This window comes from Leucoraja erinacea, chromosome 35, assembly GCF_028641065.1.
Source record: "Leucoraja erinacea ecotype New England chromosome 35, Leri_hhj_1, whole genome shotgun sequence".
NCBI classification, from domain to species: Eukaryota; Metazoa; Chordata; class Chondrichthyes; order Rajiformes; family Rajidae; genus Leucoraja; species Leucoraja erinaceus.
Genome location: NC_073411.1, coordinates 1109130 through 1125465, shown reverse-complemented (window position 1 = coordinate 1125465; position 16336 = coordinate 1109130). Strand labels below are relative to the sequence as shown.

At 45.5% G+C, this 16336-nt stretch overlaps 1 protein-coding gene across 1 annotated transcript in view; it reads right to left on the bottom strand.

The window, feature by feature from the left end:
• The window catches only part of gpat4 (glycerol-3-phosphate acyltransferase 4), a 110552-nt gene that overhangs the window by 67608 nt on the left and 26608 nt on the right, over positions 1 to 16336 (bottom strand). The window contains exon 2 of the mRNA XM_055661976.1: positions 15374 to 15443. Coding sequence (XP_055517951.1) covers positions 15374 to 15443 — 70 coding nt within the window. The remainder of the gene's footprint in view (positions 1 to 15373; positions 15444 to 16336) is intronic.

Here is a 16336-nt window from a genome sequence, read left to right as displayed (position 1 = left end):
GAAGGGGGGGGGGGATAGGTGCACAATTCTGCGGCGCTATATACATATATACAGATGGAAGTCCGGGTGTTGGGCTGTGAAGTCAGTGCATGTGTGAATTTGAATTAAGAGTAGTTATAATTTTCGGAAAACAACTATTTCTGAGTCTATTTGTCCTGGATTTGATGCACCTATAGCGCCTTCCAGAGGGCAGCAGGTCGAACAGTCCAAACGCAGGATGGGAGCTGTCTTTGATGATATTCTTTGCCCTGCTAAGGCAGCGGGAGGTGTAAATATCCATCAGGGAGGGGAGAGGGCAACCAATGATCTTCTGCGCTGTCCTAGTTACCCTCTGAAGCCTCTCCCTGTCTGCCATGGTGCAGCTGCCATACCATGCTGTAATGCAGTATGTCAGCAGGCTCTCGATGGACGAGCGGTAGAAGGTCAGCAGCAGGTTAGAGTCCAGGTTGTGCTTCCTGAGGACCCTCAGGAAGTGCAGCCGCTGCTGAGCCTTCTTGATGACCGCTGTCATGTTGTCCGTCCAGGAGATGTCAGCAGCGATATGGACACCGAGAAACCGGAAGGTGTTGACCCTCTCCACACACTCGCCGTTGATGTGTAGGGGGGCTAAGTCGGTGCTGTGCCTCCTGAAGTCGGCAATGAGCTTTTTTGTTTTCCTGGTGTTCAGAGCCAGATTGTTTTCTGAGCACCAGGTTGTCAACTTCAGGACTTCCTCTCTGTAGGTTGCCTCGTCTCCTTTTGAAATAAGTCCGACTACAGTAGTGTCGTCAGCAAATTTGACGATGCGGTTGTTGTTGTGGGCCGGACTACAGTCGTAGATGTAGAGACAGTATAAGAGGGGGCTTAGTACACAGCCCTGTGGGGAGCCGGTACTCAACCTGCGAGTGGAGGAGAGGTGGGGGCCGAGTCTCACAGTCTGGGGCCGGTTGGTGAGGAAATCTTTTATCCAGGCACATGTGAGAGTGGGGAGGCCGAGAGTGACCAGTTTACCAATGAGAATGTCCGGAATGATTGTATTGAAAGCTGAGCTATAATCCACAAAGAGCATCCGGATGTAGCTCTGCCCCTGCTCCAGATGGCTCAGCACAGATTGGAGAGCTACGGTAATGGCGTCTTCTGTGGATCTGTTTTGGCGATAAGCGAATTGGTGGGGGTCGAAGTCTGGTGGTAGATAGTCCTTGATGTGCTGGAGGACCAATCTCTCGAAGCACTTCGTGATTACCGGAGTGAGGGCCACAGGACGGTAGTCATTACCGATACATACATGTACACATCCAAACATGCATGCACACATACATCCATCCAACGTACATACACAGTCATATCCACATATACACGTTTGAAAGCCATACACAGACACACACACAAACTAGAGATAAACAATGCAACACTTTTAGGGTTATTTTAGGTCAAAGGTAATAGCTCTCATTTGCAAAGGCACCATCGTGGGGGGGGGGGGGGGGGTCTATAAAATAAATATAAGCTCATTGGAGCTTAAAATGAATATTCATTGAGTAAACATCAGAGCATTCGATTCTTGGCCAGGACGTGACATTTACATCAGAAATAAGACAGGTCTCTTACAGGTCTGGCACTGCCCCAGTCCCACTATGGCCGTTACTCCCACTCTCCCCACTTTGGCAGTCAGCGGGGTTCAGTAAATGGGGAAACCTAGAGGATCTGGCCTGACCCTTTAATTAGGCAGGTTCATGAGCCCTTAAAACCTGGGACATCTGCTGCAGTCTCATTTAATTTCCTGTTAAAGTGACCGGAACATGCCTGCCTGGCACTGCCCCAGTCCCACTATGGCCGTCACCCCCACTCTGCACACTGGCAGTCAGTGGGGTTCAGCACAGGGAGGAACCCACATGGATTAAGGCCGATAAATCCCCAGGGCCAGATAGGCTGCATCCCAGAGTACTTAAGGAAGTAGCCCCAGAAATAGTGGATGCATTAGTAATAATTTTTCAAAACTCTTTAGATTCTGAGTAGTTCCTGAGGATTGGAGGGTAGCTAATGTAACCCCACTTTTTAAAAAGGGAGGGAGAGAGAAAACAGGGAATTACAGGCCAGTTAGTCTAACGTCAGTAGTGGGGAAACTGCTAGAATCAGTTATTAAAGATGGTATAGCAGCACATTTGGAAAGTGGCGAAATCATTGGACAAAGTCAGCATGGATTTATGAAAGGTAAATCATGTCTGACGAATCTTATAGAATTTTTCGAGGATGTAACTAGTAGAGTGGATAAGGGAGAACCAGTGGGTGTGTTATATCCGGACTTTCAGAAGGCTTTCGACAAGGTCCCACATAAGAGATTAGTGGGATTAGCAAACTTAAAGCACACGGTATTGGGGGTTCAGTATTGATGTGGATAGAGAACTGGCTGGCAGACAGGAAGCAAAGAGTAGGAGTAAACGGGTCCTTTTCACAATGGCAGGCAGTGGCTAATGGGGTACCGCAAGGTTCAGTGCTGGGACCCCAGCTATTTACGATATATATTAATGATTTGGCGAGGGAATTGTTGGGGGGCAGTGTTAGCTGTGTGGAGGATGCTAGGAGGCTGCAAGGTGACTTGGATAGGCTGGGTGAGTGGGCAAATGCATGGCAGATGCAGTGTAATGTGGATAAATGTGAGGTTATCCACTTTGGTGGCAAAAACAGGAAAGTAGACTATTATCTGAATGGTGGCCGATTAGGAAAGGGGGAGATGCAACGAGACCGGGGTGTCATGGTACACCAGTCATTAAAAGTAGGCATGCAGGTGCAGCAGGCAGTGAAGAAGGCGAATGGTATGTTAGCATTCTTAGCAAAAGGATTTTAAGTATGGGAGCAGGGAGGTTCTACTGCACTTCTACTTACACTTCTTCCCACCCTGCTTCCTGTAAGGGGATGGACATCTGAAATGTCCTCATTATTCAGGGAACGGGGGTTCCCCTCCTCCACCACAGATGAGGCTCGCACCAGAGTCTCTTCCATACCCCGCAACACTGCTCTCTCTCCCCATTCCCCCACTCGCAACAAGGGCAGAGTCCCCCTAGTCCTCACCTTTCACCCCACCGGCCGTCACATACAAAAAGTAATCCTCCGTCAGTTTCGCCTCCTCCAACGTGACCCCACCACTCGCCACATCTTCCCATCTCCCCCCATATCTGCCTTCCGCAAAGACCGCTCCCTCCATAACTCCCTTGTCAATTCTTCCCTTCCCTCTCGTACCACTCCCTCCCCGGGCACTTTCCGTTGCAACCGCAAGAGATGCAACACTTGTCCCTTTACCTCCCCCCTCGACTCCGTTCAAGGACCCAAGCAGTCGTTCCAGATGCGACGGAGGTTCACCTGTATCGCCTCCAACCTCATCTATTGCATCCGCTGCTCTAGATGTCAGCAGATCTATATCGGTGAGACCAAGCGGAGGTTGGGCGATCGTTTCGCCGAACACCTCCGTTCGGTCCGCAATAACCAAGCTGACCTCCCGGTGGCTCAGCACGTCAACTCCCCCTCCCACTCCGTCTCCGACCTCTCTGTCCTGGGTCTCCTCCATGGCCACAGCGAGCAGCACCGGAAATTGGAGGAACAGCACCTCATATTCCGCTTGGGGAGTCTGCATCCTGGGGGCATGAACATCGAATTCTCCCAATTTTGTTAGTCCTTGCTGTCTCCTCCCCTTCCTCAGTCCCCCTGCTGTCTCCTCCCATCCCCCAGCCTTCGGGCTCCTCCTCCTTTTTCCTTTCTTGTCCCCGCCCCACCCCCGATCAGTCTGAAGAAGGGTTTCGGCCCGAAACGTTGCCCATTTCCTTCGCTCCATAGATGCTGCTGCACTCGCTGAGTTTCTCCAGCTTTTTTGTGTACCTGAGGTTCTACTGCAGTTGTACAGGGTCTTTGTGAGACCACACCTGGAGTATTGCGTACAGTTTTGGTCTCCTAATCTGAGGAAAGACATTCTTGCCATAGAGGTAGTACAGAGAAGGTTCACCAGTCTGATTCCTGGGATGTCAGGACTTTCATATGAAGAAAGACTGGATAGACTTGGTTTGTACTCGCTAGAATTTAGAAGATTGAGGGGGGATCTTATAGAAACTTACAAAATTCTTAAGGGGTTGGACAGGCTAGATGCAGGAAGATTGTTCCCGATGTTGGGGAAGTCCAGAACAAGGGGTCTCAGTTTAAGGAAAAGGGGGAAATCTTTTAGGACCGAGGTGAGGAAAACATTTTTCACACAGATAGTGGTGAATCTCTGGAATTCTCTGCCACAGAAGGTAGTTGAGGCCAGTTCATTGGCTATATTTAAGAGGGAGTTAGATGTGGCCCTTGTGGCTAAAGGGATCAGGGGGTATGGAGAGAAGGCAGGTACAGAATACTGAGTTGGATGATCAGCCATGATCATATTGAATGGTGGTGCAGGCTCGAAGGGCCGAATGGCCTATTCCTGCACCTATTTTCTATGTTTCTATGTTTCTACAAGAACTGCCCTAACCCATTAATTAGGCTGGTTCAGGAGCAGGACCTCTGCGACAGTGTCATTAAAAAAAACACACAATTATATTCATCATATTATTTTTATATAATATAATTATACTTAATTATATATGATAACATTCATATTGACAGGTTATATATATTTCAGTGTTGCAGTCCATTTAAACTATATTATTATACAAATATATATATATATATATATTCATATCAACAGGTTATATATATATATATATATAACCTGTTAATATGAATATATATATATATATTGGTATAATAATATAGTTGAATATATATATATATTGGTATAATAATAGTTTAAATGGACTGCAACACGGAAATAGGCTGCTCATGGTGTAATACGGGCATTTGCCACTAGATGGCGCTTATTTTCCCGATCTCATTTTCTAATTAGTTTAATTAATTAATGTGCAACGTTTGGCAATGACAAGTTATGACATCCTTCTCAATTATATTGCACCTAAATCTGTGGAAAATTTAATGTAGTTTGGTCACAAAAACCTATTTCTAGACACATTTTTGATGCTCGGCCCACAGCCTAATACATTCTGCCGGTTACAAAGCATATTGGCAGTAGTTAGTAAAACATTTGTGGCTTATATAGAGTCACAAAATTCAAAAGCAGGCAACTCATGATGAATTCAAAATGCTGGCTGCACCACATCTGAAATGGTATGTTTGCTTCTAGTTGCAGCACAATAGGAATGAAGAAGGATTAACAGTGACACCCACTCGAAATGGCTCCAAGAATGAGGCATCTCACGGCATTGTTAGACGAGGGGTTCTGGGGTTCTTCACCAAAAGGAGCAAATGGCCGAGAGGTTTCAGAAAGGTGTGCAAAAGGAAATGCAGATGCTGATTTATACAAAAAAAGACAAAGTACTGCAATAACTCTGCGGGTCAGACTGCAACATTGGAGAACATGTATAGGTGTTCAAGAAGGAACTGCAGATGCTGGAAAATTGAGTCTGAAGAAGGATTTCGGCCCGAAACGTTGCCTATTTCCTTTGTTCCATAGATGCTGCCGCACCTGCTGAGTTTCTCCAGTACTTTTGGCTACCGCCGAACATGGATCCAAATATCAGACCCAAAACATCACCAATTCAATAACTGGTTTCTGCAGAGTATATAGAGAAGTTACTCCCATCTGTCTTTCTGATAGTCCCTCGGGTCCAACATAACAACATCCATTATTAGATTGTTCAAGGAAATGGGATTTCAAACTTTAAGGAAAAGATTCAAGGGGAAAGTGAGGATTAACGTCTCCACAGGGGGTCGGCACACGGGTACATAAATAGATGAAGTAGCCACAATGCTCAATGTCACCTCCAGATACCGTGGACCCTCACGGTGTCAGGGCAAACATGGACAGGAAACATTCATGCTAATAACCACCACAGTCCATAATGTTATAAACACACTGAAAGTGGCAGAAAAGAACACAAAGTGCTGGAGTAACTCAACAGGTCAGGCAGCGTCTCTGGGGAACGTGGATGGGTGATGTTTTGTGTTGAGAATGCCACTGAATGCTGGAGATGGCCATTGCCTGACGGTGTTGTGGCACAAATGTTACCTGCCATTCATCAGTCCATCCCTAAATTCGTTCAGGGAGGGACTGCAGATGCTGGTTTAAATCGAAGGTAGACACAAAATGCTCGAGTAACTCAGCGGGACAGGCAGCATCTCTGGAGAGAAGGAATGGGTAATATTTCGGGTCGAGACCCTTCTTCAGACTGATTCACAGAGGGGTAGCAGTGAGAGAGGATGTGGCTGAAGTCTAGTCGGAGAGAGGAGAACTTCTTCAAAGTAGACATACCTTGAGGAGATTTTGCAGTGGAGTGGACAAAATGTGTAGGAAAGAACTGCAGATGCTGGTTTAAATCGAAGGTAGACATAAAATGCTGGAGTAACTCAGCAGGACAGGCAGCATCTCTGGAGAGAAGGAATGGGTAACATTTCGGGTCGAGACTCTTCTTCAGACTGAATTCAGCCTAAATTTGTTCTACGTCTTTTCACATGCAGAGATGAACTGCTGCATTTGATGAGGAGTTGTAAATCAAATTTATCATGGTGCAATCATCAGTGAATATCCCAGCCTCTGTGTTTATGATGGTCAGTCTTTGATGAAACGTGACCATGGCTGACCCCTGGGACATGGTCTGCAGCAATTCATGTAAAGATGTGCTGGGGTTGGGTTTAATAGTCTTTGACAATCACAACCACCTGGTTTGACTCCCTCCTGTGAGTATTTCCCTCAAAGTCTTAAATGAACATTTTTTGTTTGTATGGCCAAGCTGAGTTCAGGGAAGATGAACATATTTACCACATAAAAGAGGACGAGATGACTCTCTTAAAATGCAAGGGTGGATACATCCCCAAAGCCTGACTGGATGCATCCTCAGACATTGTGGGAAGCCAGAGAGGAAATAGCTGGGATCCCAGCAAAGATATTTGCCATGGTTAGCCATGGGTGAGGTACCGGAATACCGAAGGGTGGTATGTTGGTCTGGAAGGTTGAGAGGCATCCAGGTTGAGCAACTGGATAAAAAATTGGCTTGGTGGAAGGCGAGCGGGTAGAGGTTGGGATGCCTGTGTAGTGTGCCACAGGGTCCCACAGGGTCCACAGTTGTTTGCCATCTATATTAATTATTTTGAATGAGAATGTAGTTGGCAAGTTTGGTTAGTAAGTTTGTGGATGACACCAAATTTGGTAGTACAGTGGACAGTGAAGGCTATCTAAGATTACAACAGGATTTAGATCAACAGGGAAAATAGGCTGAGGAATGTCAGGTAGATCAATCTGAAGAGGAGTCTGACCCGAACCATCACCTATCCATGTTCTCCAGACATGCTACCTGACCCGCTGAGTTACTCCAGCACTTTGTGTCATATTTAGATACTATTTAACTCAGAGAAGTGCTGAGTGATACCTTTGGGAAGATAAACGAGGGCAGTACACAGTAAATGGCAGGGCCTGGAGAATGTTGTAGAACAGAGGCACCCAAGGGAAACAAGTACATATTCCCTGAAAGTGTGGACACAAACACACAAGGTAATGAGGAAGGCATTAGTCTTCATCAGTAAGGGCATTGAGTAAAATGGAACGTCATGTTTGAACTTTACAAGTCGTTGGTTAAACGATAATTGGACTCTTTGTCCAGTCATCTGCCAATCAAAAATCCCTTTTACCTATATCCATCTATCGTTCGCCAGGCTTTGTCCCAGTCCCACCTCTTGCATACCTTTCTCTCCCCCAAAACAATCAGTGTGAAGAGGGCTCCCAACCTGAAACGTCGCCTATCCATGTCCTTCAGAGATGCTGCGTGACCCGCTGAGTTACTCCAGCAGTTGGTCTTCTAGGCAAGATTCCAGCATCTGTAGGTCCTTGTGTCTACAATTCAGTATCTAGTTAACTCGCTCTCCCTGTTTCCCTTGCAATCTAACCTTCTCCAGCAGCCTATCATGCAGAACAATAGACAGTAGGTGCAGGAGTAGGCCATGCGGCCCTTCAAGCCAGCACCTCCTTTCAATGCGATCATGGCTGACCTTATCAAAGTCCTTTTTGAAGATATATAAAATCACGATGGGCCTGGATAAGGCAAATGGTGAATCTTTTTTCCAGGGTAAAGAATCTCAAACTAGCGGCCATTGGTTTGAGATGAGAGAGAAAAGATTTAAAGGGAATCCAAAGGGAATGTTTTCAGACACACAGGTCGGTGGATACATAGAACAAGGCATAGGAAATGATAGAGGCCGATACCATTACAACATTTAACAGATATTTAGACATGTGTACAGGAAAAGGTTAGAGGCAAAACGCGGTCAATTCGAATATGCTCAGGTAGACAACTTGGTCAGCATGATGAGTTGGACCGAAGGGCCTGTTTCTCGGTTGTATCTAGGACCCTGATGCACATTGACCTGTTTACAGAGATAGTGTGGGCTCTTCAGCCCACCAAGTCCATGCCTACCATCGATCATCTGTACACTAGTTCTATGTTATCCCACTTTCACATCCTGCTTACTAGGGGCAGTTAAACTGCAAACCTGCACATCTTTGGAATGTGGCCGGAAACCGTAACACCCGGAGAAAACCCACACGATCACAGAGAGAACGTAAAAGTCCGAGCAGACCGCATCGTAGTCAGGATCGAACCCGCTCTCTGGCGCTATGAGGTAGCTGCACTACCACTGCGCCTCAGTGCCAACCTGTTTCAACAAAGCTCCTTGATGCCACACCTGATCTAACACTGGCTTGATGTCAAGGGCAAACACACTCATCTCGGCCCATGTTTGAAGTAGAGGTCTGGGGCTATATTGTCCTAACAGAACCACAATCTTGTGTTGGAATGCTGGTTTACACCAGAGACACAAAAAGCTGGAGTAACTAAGCGTGTCAGGCAGCATCCCTGGAAAAAAGGAATAGGTGATGTTTCAGATCGACACCCTTCTTCTGAAGGAATTTGTTGTGTCTATCTACGAAATAGTAATGCTTGATAGAGCTGTTATTTAACATTTTCCATCACGTTGTACAAGATTTTGACAGATGACACAGTAAATCGAGTATCCCTGTACCTTAATTGGTACGTGACAATAAAATACCCTCTGAACCTTTGATTAGCTGGATTGGGTTTGCTCTGTATTTTGTGAAAAGGGCATAACTAAGCATTTTTACACATTTTCTGGTAGATACTAGTGTTGGAATGGTACTGGAATAGCTTGCCTCATGGCACAGTTTGATCTGGAGTCAGCAGTACACCAGATGAGATTTGATTTAGTCCCAGTCTTTGAGGTATCCAATGCTCTCACCCATTCTTTGACATCATGTGCAGTGTTGCACCAGTTGGAGAATGGATCCTGTGATGGTGAGGCTCTCAGGAGGAAGACAAGATGGAGCATCTTCAGCCAATTCAATGCAATGCCTGAGAGCACTGGACACAACAAAGGCTCGTGGGGCATTCCCACCGTAATCATTCCAGCAGTCCACAACTGTGTCTCTATTCAAGATGTGATAGTAATGTGGCTTGGACAATGTGGGAAGATGACCTGTTTAACAAAGAGCTGACAAATCCAACCTGACTAATTGCCATTCACTCAGCCTACTATAAATCAGCAGAGCAATGGAAGAAGTCACTAACTGTGATTTAAACTGGCTCTGATTCTCCAAGTACTTGCTTATTGATGGGGCTCCCCAAGACCAAATGACACCACACCTCAACTCCTTGCATGGACCAGAATGTTCAATTCTAGTGGTGGGGTGACTACCCTTGACACCACTGTGACATCTATGCCACAAAAGTCCAGGCAATGATTTTCTCCAGCGAGAGAAAGTCCATCCACGTATTCTTGATATTCAATGGCATTAGCATCACCAAGTTCCCATCATCAACATCCCAGATGTTAGCAACTCAACTAGACCAGCCACATAAAAAGCACATCTGATGGTAGACACCTTGATGTGACTTACCTCATGACACCCCATTGTCAGGAGTGGGCTGAAATACTCTGCACTTGCACGAATGAGGACAGCCACAACAACAATCAAGGAGTTCTACACCATCCAAGACAAAGAAGCACACTTCGAAACAAGGACCTGCAGATGCTGGTTTACAAAAAGGACACAAGGTGCTGGGGTAACTCAGTGGGTCAGGCAGCATCTCTGGAGAGCATGAATAGGTGGTGTTCCGGGTCAGGACCATTCTTCAACCCCAAGGCCGATCCAAAGCAGACCATTTGTCAGAAGACCCGAAATGTTGCCTTGTCCATTCCCTTCCCAGATGCTGTCTGATCTGCAGTGTTTAAAGTTCCTCCGGCACTTTGTGCTTTGCCCAAGATTCCAGCATTTCCAGTTCCATGTGTTCCAAAGCAGATCATTGGATTGTTTGACCATCCATCATCCTATACACTCATTCCCATTACCACTAGCACCCAGCAGTTACAGTCATGGGAAAATAAGAATACACAGGAAATACTGGCTTAGCCAAAGATAGATCCTGGAAGAATAAAGGTAGACAAAAATGTTGGAGAAACTCAGCGGGTGAGGCAGCATCTATGGAGCGAAGGAAATAAGTGACATTTCGGGTCGAGACCCTTCCTCAGTCTGAAGAAGGTAAACACTCTATGGAAAAGTCACCAGATATATTGTACACAAATTATAGAAATCAGCAGGCTCTGTGCTCAAAACCTAACTTTAATGGCGCGATGCAGCAATATCTGTTGGAGATATTAACACACAGAGAGAGAACTTGATGCTTTGTGCAAATCAAGAAATACCACAATGTCAAGGAAATAAAAATCCATGACAGGTTAATTATACATTGAATTGAATTGAATGCATTTTATTAGCCTTGTATTCATACAAGGCATTTGCCTTGATGCTTTGCTCGCAATTAATAACAAGATTTACCGTAGACAATTAAAAATAAAGCATTATAATTTAAACATGTGATGAATGAAATAAAATACCAGAGCAAAAGGAGGCTACAGACTTTTGCCTGTTGAGTTGAGCTACTGCTCGTGGTAAAAAGCTGTACATATGTATGGCTGTGGCGGCTTTGACAGAGTCAAGGAAGGCATTTTGCATACATAGAAACATAGACTTAGAAAATTGGTGCAGTAGTAGGCCATGCGGCCCTTCGAGCCTGCACCGCCATTCAATATGATTATGGCTGATCATCCAACTCAGGATGATCAATCATACATAAACCATGGAGGCATTTTGCTCTGTGTATTAGGCTTTAATTGTTTCCAATGTCCCAACTTTGCAACAGTTTGGACTAGTACAGTACTAATTGACCAACAGTTCATAAGGCTGCCTTGGTTTGTTTGCAGAATGTAAGTAAATAGCAAAGATCAACAAGTCTTGCAAATCGTAACTGCTCTTGCTGAAAATTTCTATTCAACACTGGTGCCTCACTTCCACTGTTGAATTAGAAAATGATCTCCTTAACAGATCAGTCAAATTCTGCTTGAGACCAAGCCATCTCTAACCAGAAAACTTGCTTAATTGATTCTGATGAAGGGTCTTGATCCGAAACGTCACCCATTCCTTCTCTCCAGAGATGCTGCCTGTCCTGCTGAGTAACTCCAGCATTTTGTGTCTATCTTCGGTTTAAACCAGCATCTGCAGTTCTTTTAAACCAACATCATGGACTTTATCAACTTTGCCACCAATTTTCATCCTGCATTCAAATTTACTTGGACCATCTCCGGCACCTCCCTACCCTTTCTCCATCACAGGAAATAGATTATGGACAGATGTCTATTACCAACCCACTGACTCCCACAACTATCTCGACTACACATCTTCCCACCCTGCTTCCTGCAAAGACTCTATCCCCTACTTCTAATTCCTCCGTCTATGCCGCATCTGCGCACAAGATGAGGTGTTCCATACCAGGACATCCGAGATGTCCTCATTCTTTAGGGAACGGGGGTTCCCCTCTCCCATCATAGACGAGGCCCTCACTCGTGTCTCCTCAGTAACCCGCAGCTCCTCCCTAGGTCCCCCTCCCCCTGGTCACAGAGACAGTCACCTAGTCCTTACCTTCCACCCCATCAGCCGTCACATACAACACATAATCCTCTGAAATTTCAGTCACTTCCAACGGGATCCCACTACTAGCCACATTTTACCATCTCCACCCCTTTTCACCTTCCGCAGAGACCGTTCCCTCCGCAACTCCCTGGTTAACTCATCCCTTCCCACCCAAACCACCCCCTCCCCACGTACCTTCCCCTGCAACCGCAGAACATTCAACACCTGTCCCTATACTTCCTCCCTTGACTCTGTCCAGGGACCTCGACAGTCCTTTCAGGTTAGGCAGAGGTTCACTTGCACCTCCTCCAACCTCATACTGTAACCGTTGTTCAAGATGTGGACTCTTATACATCAGTGAGACCAAACCTAGACTGGGCGATCGTTTTGCGGAATACCTTCGCTCAGCCCGCCTGGACCTAGGTTGCGATCTCCCGGTTGCGAACGCTGTAATTCTCCTTCCCATTCCCACACAAGAGCTTTCTGTCCTAGGTCTCCTCCATTGTCAGAGTGAGGCTTAACGCAAATTGAAAGAACAGCATCTCATATTTCGCTTGGGCAGCTTACAGCCCAGTGGTATGAATATTGATTTCTCTCACTTCAGGTAGCCCCGGCATTCCCTCTCCCTAACCCTCCCCCATCCAAGTTTCACCCAACAAACAGCTAACAATGGCCTGTTCCCTTTATCATCGTTATTTTTTTGTCATTCTTTAACTCTCCACATCACCGTTTATATAACCACTGGACTAAGTGGGACCCGTTGGGTCCCATGTTCACACGGGAGGGCTGGTCCCCCGACGCAATATTCCACCTCTCCACCAATTCCAATATTGGTGGCCAGTGGGGGGGCTTTCTGGAGTGCTGGTATGGGTTCTTGGGGTAGCAGCTCAGTCCCTCAAGCCTGATCTGCTGGCAGCTCACTCACGGCTGGTGGGCTGGCAGTTGACTCGTGACTATTTCTTGAAATTCCATTTCAAGCAGGGTGCAAGGCCACCAAATCCAAGTGCAGTTTCTTACCACTATGAGCAGGGTGCAAGGCCACCAAATTCAAGTGCAGTTTCCAACCACTTCAAGCAGGGTGCAAGGCCATCGAATTCAAGTGCAGTTTCCAACCACTTCAAGCAGGGTGCAAGGCCACCGAATTCAAGTGCAGTTTCCAACCACTTCAAGCAGGGTGCAAGGCCACCAAATTCAAGTGCAGTTTCATACCACTTTCAGCAGGGTGCAAGGCCACCAAATTCAGTGCAGTTTGATACCAAGTCAAGCAGGATGCAAGGCCGCCAAATTCAAGTGCAGTTTCATTCCACTTCAAGAAGGGTTCAAGGCCACCAAATTCAAATACAGCTTCATACCATTTCATGTAGGGTGAAACCACCATAAAACCACACAAAATACCAAACTCACAGTTCGGTAGACATTCAGTGTGTTCAGTTGATTCACAGCTCAGACAGAGTCGTGACCTCTCCCTCCCCGATCATGCAGAGTCTGAGCCACACCCACACGTCTGGGTTTTATAACCCCTCCCCCTCCCACCGGAAAAGGTGTGGCTTTCATGGCGTGATTGGCAGGAGAGAGATTCTCAACATTTTTTAAACAGTAATAAAACTTTTATTTTTCATTGATGGGAAGGATTCTCTGCACCTGCTCAGCAGAGGGGGGACCGAGTACGATGGCCAAAAATCACAGCCGTAAGTGGTAGCGTTTTATCTAAAATCAATATACAGTGCAAACAGCAAGTAAGTGCATTTGCTGTAGTGCCTTTTAACTTCAGGCCAAAGCCCCCAAGCCACCATTTGCATTAAGTAGTGCCTTTCAACTTCAAGCCAAAGCACCCAAGCCACCATTTGCAGTAAGTAGTGCCTTTCAACTTCAAGCCAAAGCACCCAAGCCACCATTTGCAGTAAGTATTTCCTTTCAACTTCAAGTCAAAGCACCCAGGCCATCATTTGCAGTAAGTAGTGCTTTTCAACTTCAAGCCAAAGCACCCAAACAACCATTTGCAGGTAGTGCCTTTTTACTTGAAACAAACCATATTTTCATTTTCAAACAACATTTAGGGGACTCACAGCTGTGTAGCCATTTGTTCAGTGTTATTCAGAGCTCAGAGAGGCGTGACCCTTGGCTTCATCCATCTTGCAGAGACTGAGTGAGGTACACCACCTCCTGGCTTTATAGTCCCTCCCCCTTCCTCCAGCAGGGGCAGCAGAGAGAATGGTGATTTAAAAAAAAATATTAATATCTCTCTGATTTGTCATCAATGGGAAAAATCCTATGCACCCATAAGGCGGAGGGGGATTCTGAGCGAGGTGGCCAAAAATGACGGCCGTAGGTGGCGGCGTTCTGTCGGAAATCGCAGCACAGTGGGCCAAAAGTGGTCAAGATCAGAGTTTCAGTAATATAGATATAACCATATAACAATTACAGCACGGAAACAGGCCATCTCGGCCCTTCTAGTCCGTGCCGAACACTTACTCTCACTTAGTCCCATCCACCTGCACTCAGACCATAACCCTCCATTCCTTTCCCGTCCATATAACTATCCAATTCATTTTTAAATGATAAAATCGAACATTTCCATTATCCTTTCCATTCATTTGCCCACCACTGACGTCAAACTAACAGGTCTATAATTGCTAGGTTTACTCTTAGAACCCTTTTTAAACAATGGAACAACATGCGCAGCACACCAATCCTCCGGCACCATTCCTGTTTCTAATGATATTTGAAATATTTCTGTCATAGCCCTTGCTATTTCTACACTAACTTCCCTCAATGTCCCATGGAATATCCTGTCAGGGCCTGGAGACTTAGTCACTTTTATATTTTTCAAAAGTGTCAGTACTTCCTCTTCTTTGATCCTCATAGTTTCCAAAGCTACTCTACTAGTTTCCCTTACCTCACATAGTTCAATATCCTTCTCCTTGGTGAATACCAAAGAAAAGAAATTGTTCAATATCTCCCCCATCTCTTTTGGCTCTGCAGATAGCTGTCCACTCTGACTCTCTAATGGACCAATTTTATCCCTCATTATCCTTTTGCTATTAATATAGCTGTAGAAACCCTTTGGATTTACTTTCACTTTACTTGCCAAAGCAACCTCATATCTTATTTTAGCTTTTCTAATTTCTTTCTTAAGATTGTTTTTACATTCTTTATATCTCTCATTCCCTTATCCCTAACCAGTCTGAAGAAGGGTCTCGATCCGAAACATCACCCATTCCTTCTCTCCAGAGATGCTCTCCTGAGTTACTCCAGCATTTTGTGTCGCCCTTCGGTTTAAACCAGCATCTGCAGTTCCTTTCTACACATTGTCCAAGCAGCAGGATATTTATCATTGGCACCTACCATTAGCGTTACTCTTGTAGATCAGGTGCTTCCTCTCCCGGGCTCCCCTTTCTATTCGTAGTGTTGCCCACTGGAAAATAAAATAGAAACAGGCACTGAATAAATGCAACCTAAAATTAAAACAAAAGCACATTAGTGGATTGAAAAATAACAACGGTGAAAGAGTATTGCAGACTAAATTTACATCTTATTATACACTAACCTAAGGTAATTTTTATCAGTCCACGGAGAGAAGAATCTAAGATCACCAGAATAGAGCAGCACGGTGGCGCAGCAGTAGAGTTGCTGCCTTACAGCGCTTACAGCGCCGGAGACCCGGGTTTCATCCCGACTACGGGTGCTGTCTGTACGGAGTTTGTACCTTCTCCCCATGACCGTTTTCTCCAGGATCTTCGGTTTCCTCCCACACTCCAAAGACGTACAGGTTTGTAGGTTAATTGGCTTGGTATAAATGTCAATTGTCCCTAGTGTGTGTAGGATAATGTTAGTGTGCGGGGATCGCTGGTTGGCGTGGATTCGTTGGGCCAAAGGGCCTGTTTCCGCGCTGAATCTCTAAATTAAACTAAATTAAGAATAGGTAACAAAAATGTAAAGTTCTGACGAAGGGTCTTCAACCTGAAACATCACCTCTTTCTCTTTCCACAGATGCTGGCTAACCTAATGAATGTTTCGGCTTGCTAGATGAGCTAAGGTCACATGAACACTTAAGAGTACACAGATTGGTGACATGTGCAGGAAGGAACCGTAGATGCTGGTTCAAACCAAATATAGACACAAAAAGCTGAAGTAACAGCAAGTCAGGCAGCATCTCTGGAGAAAAAGAATAGGTGAAGTCACAGGTCAAGACCCTTCTTCAGGCTGAGAGTCAGCTGAAAGGGAAACAAAAGATATAGATGCTGATGTAGAGAGATAAGAACAAATGAATGAAAGATATGCAAAAAATAACGATGATAAAGGAAAGGC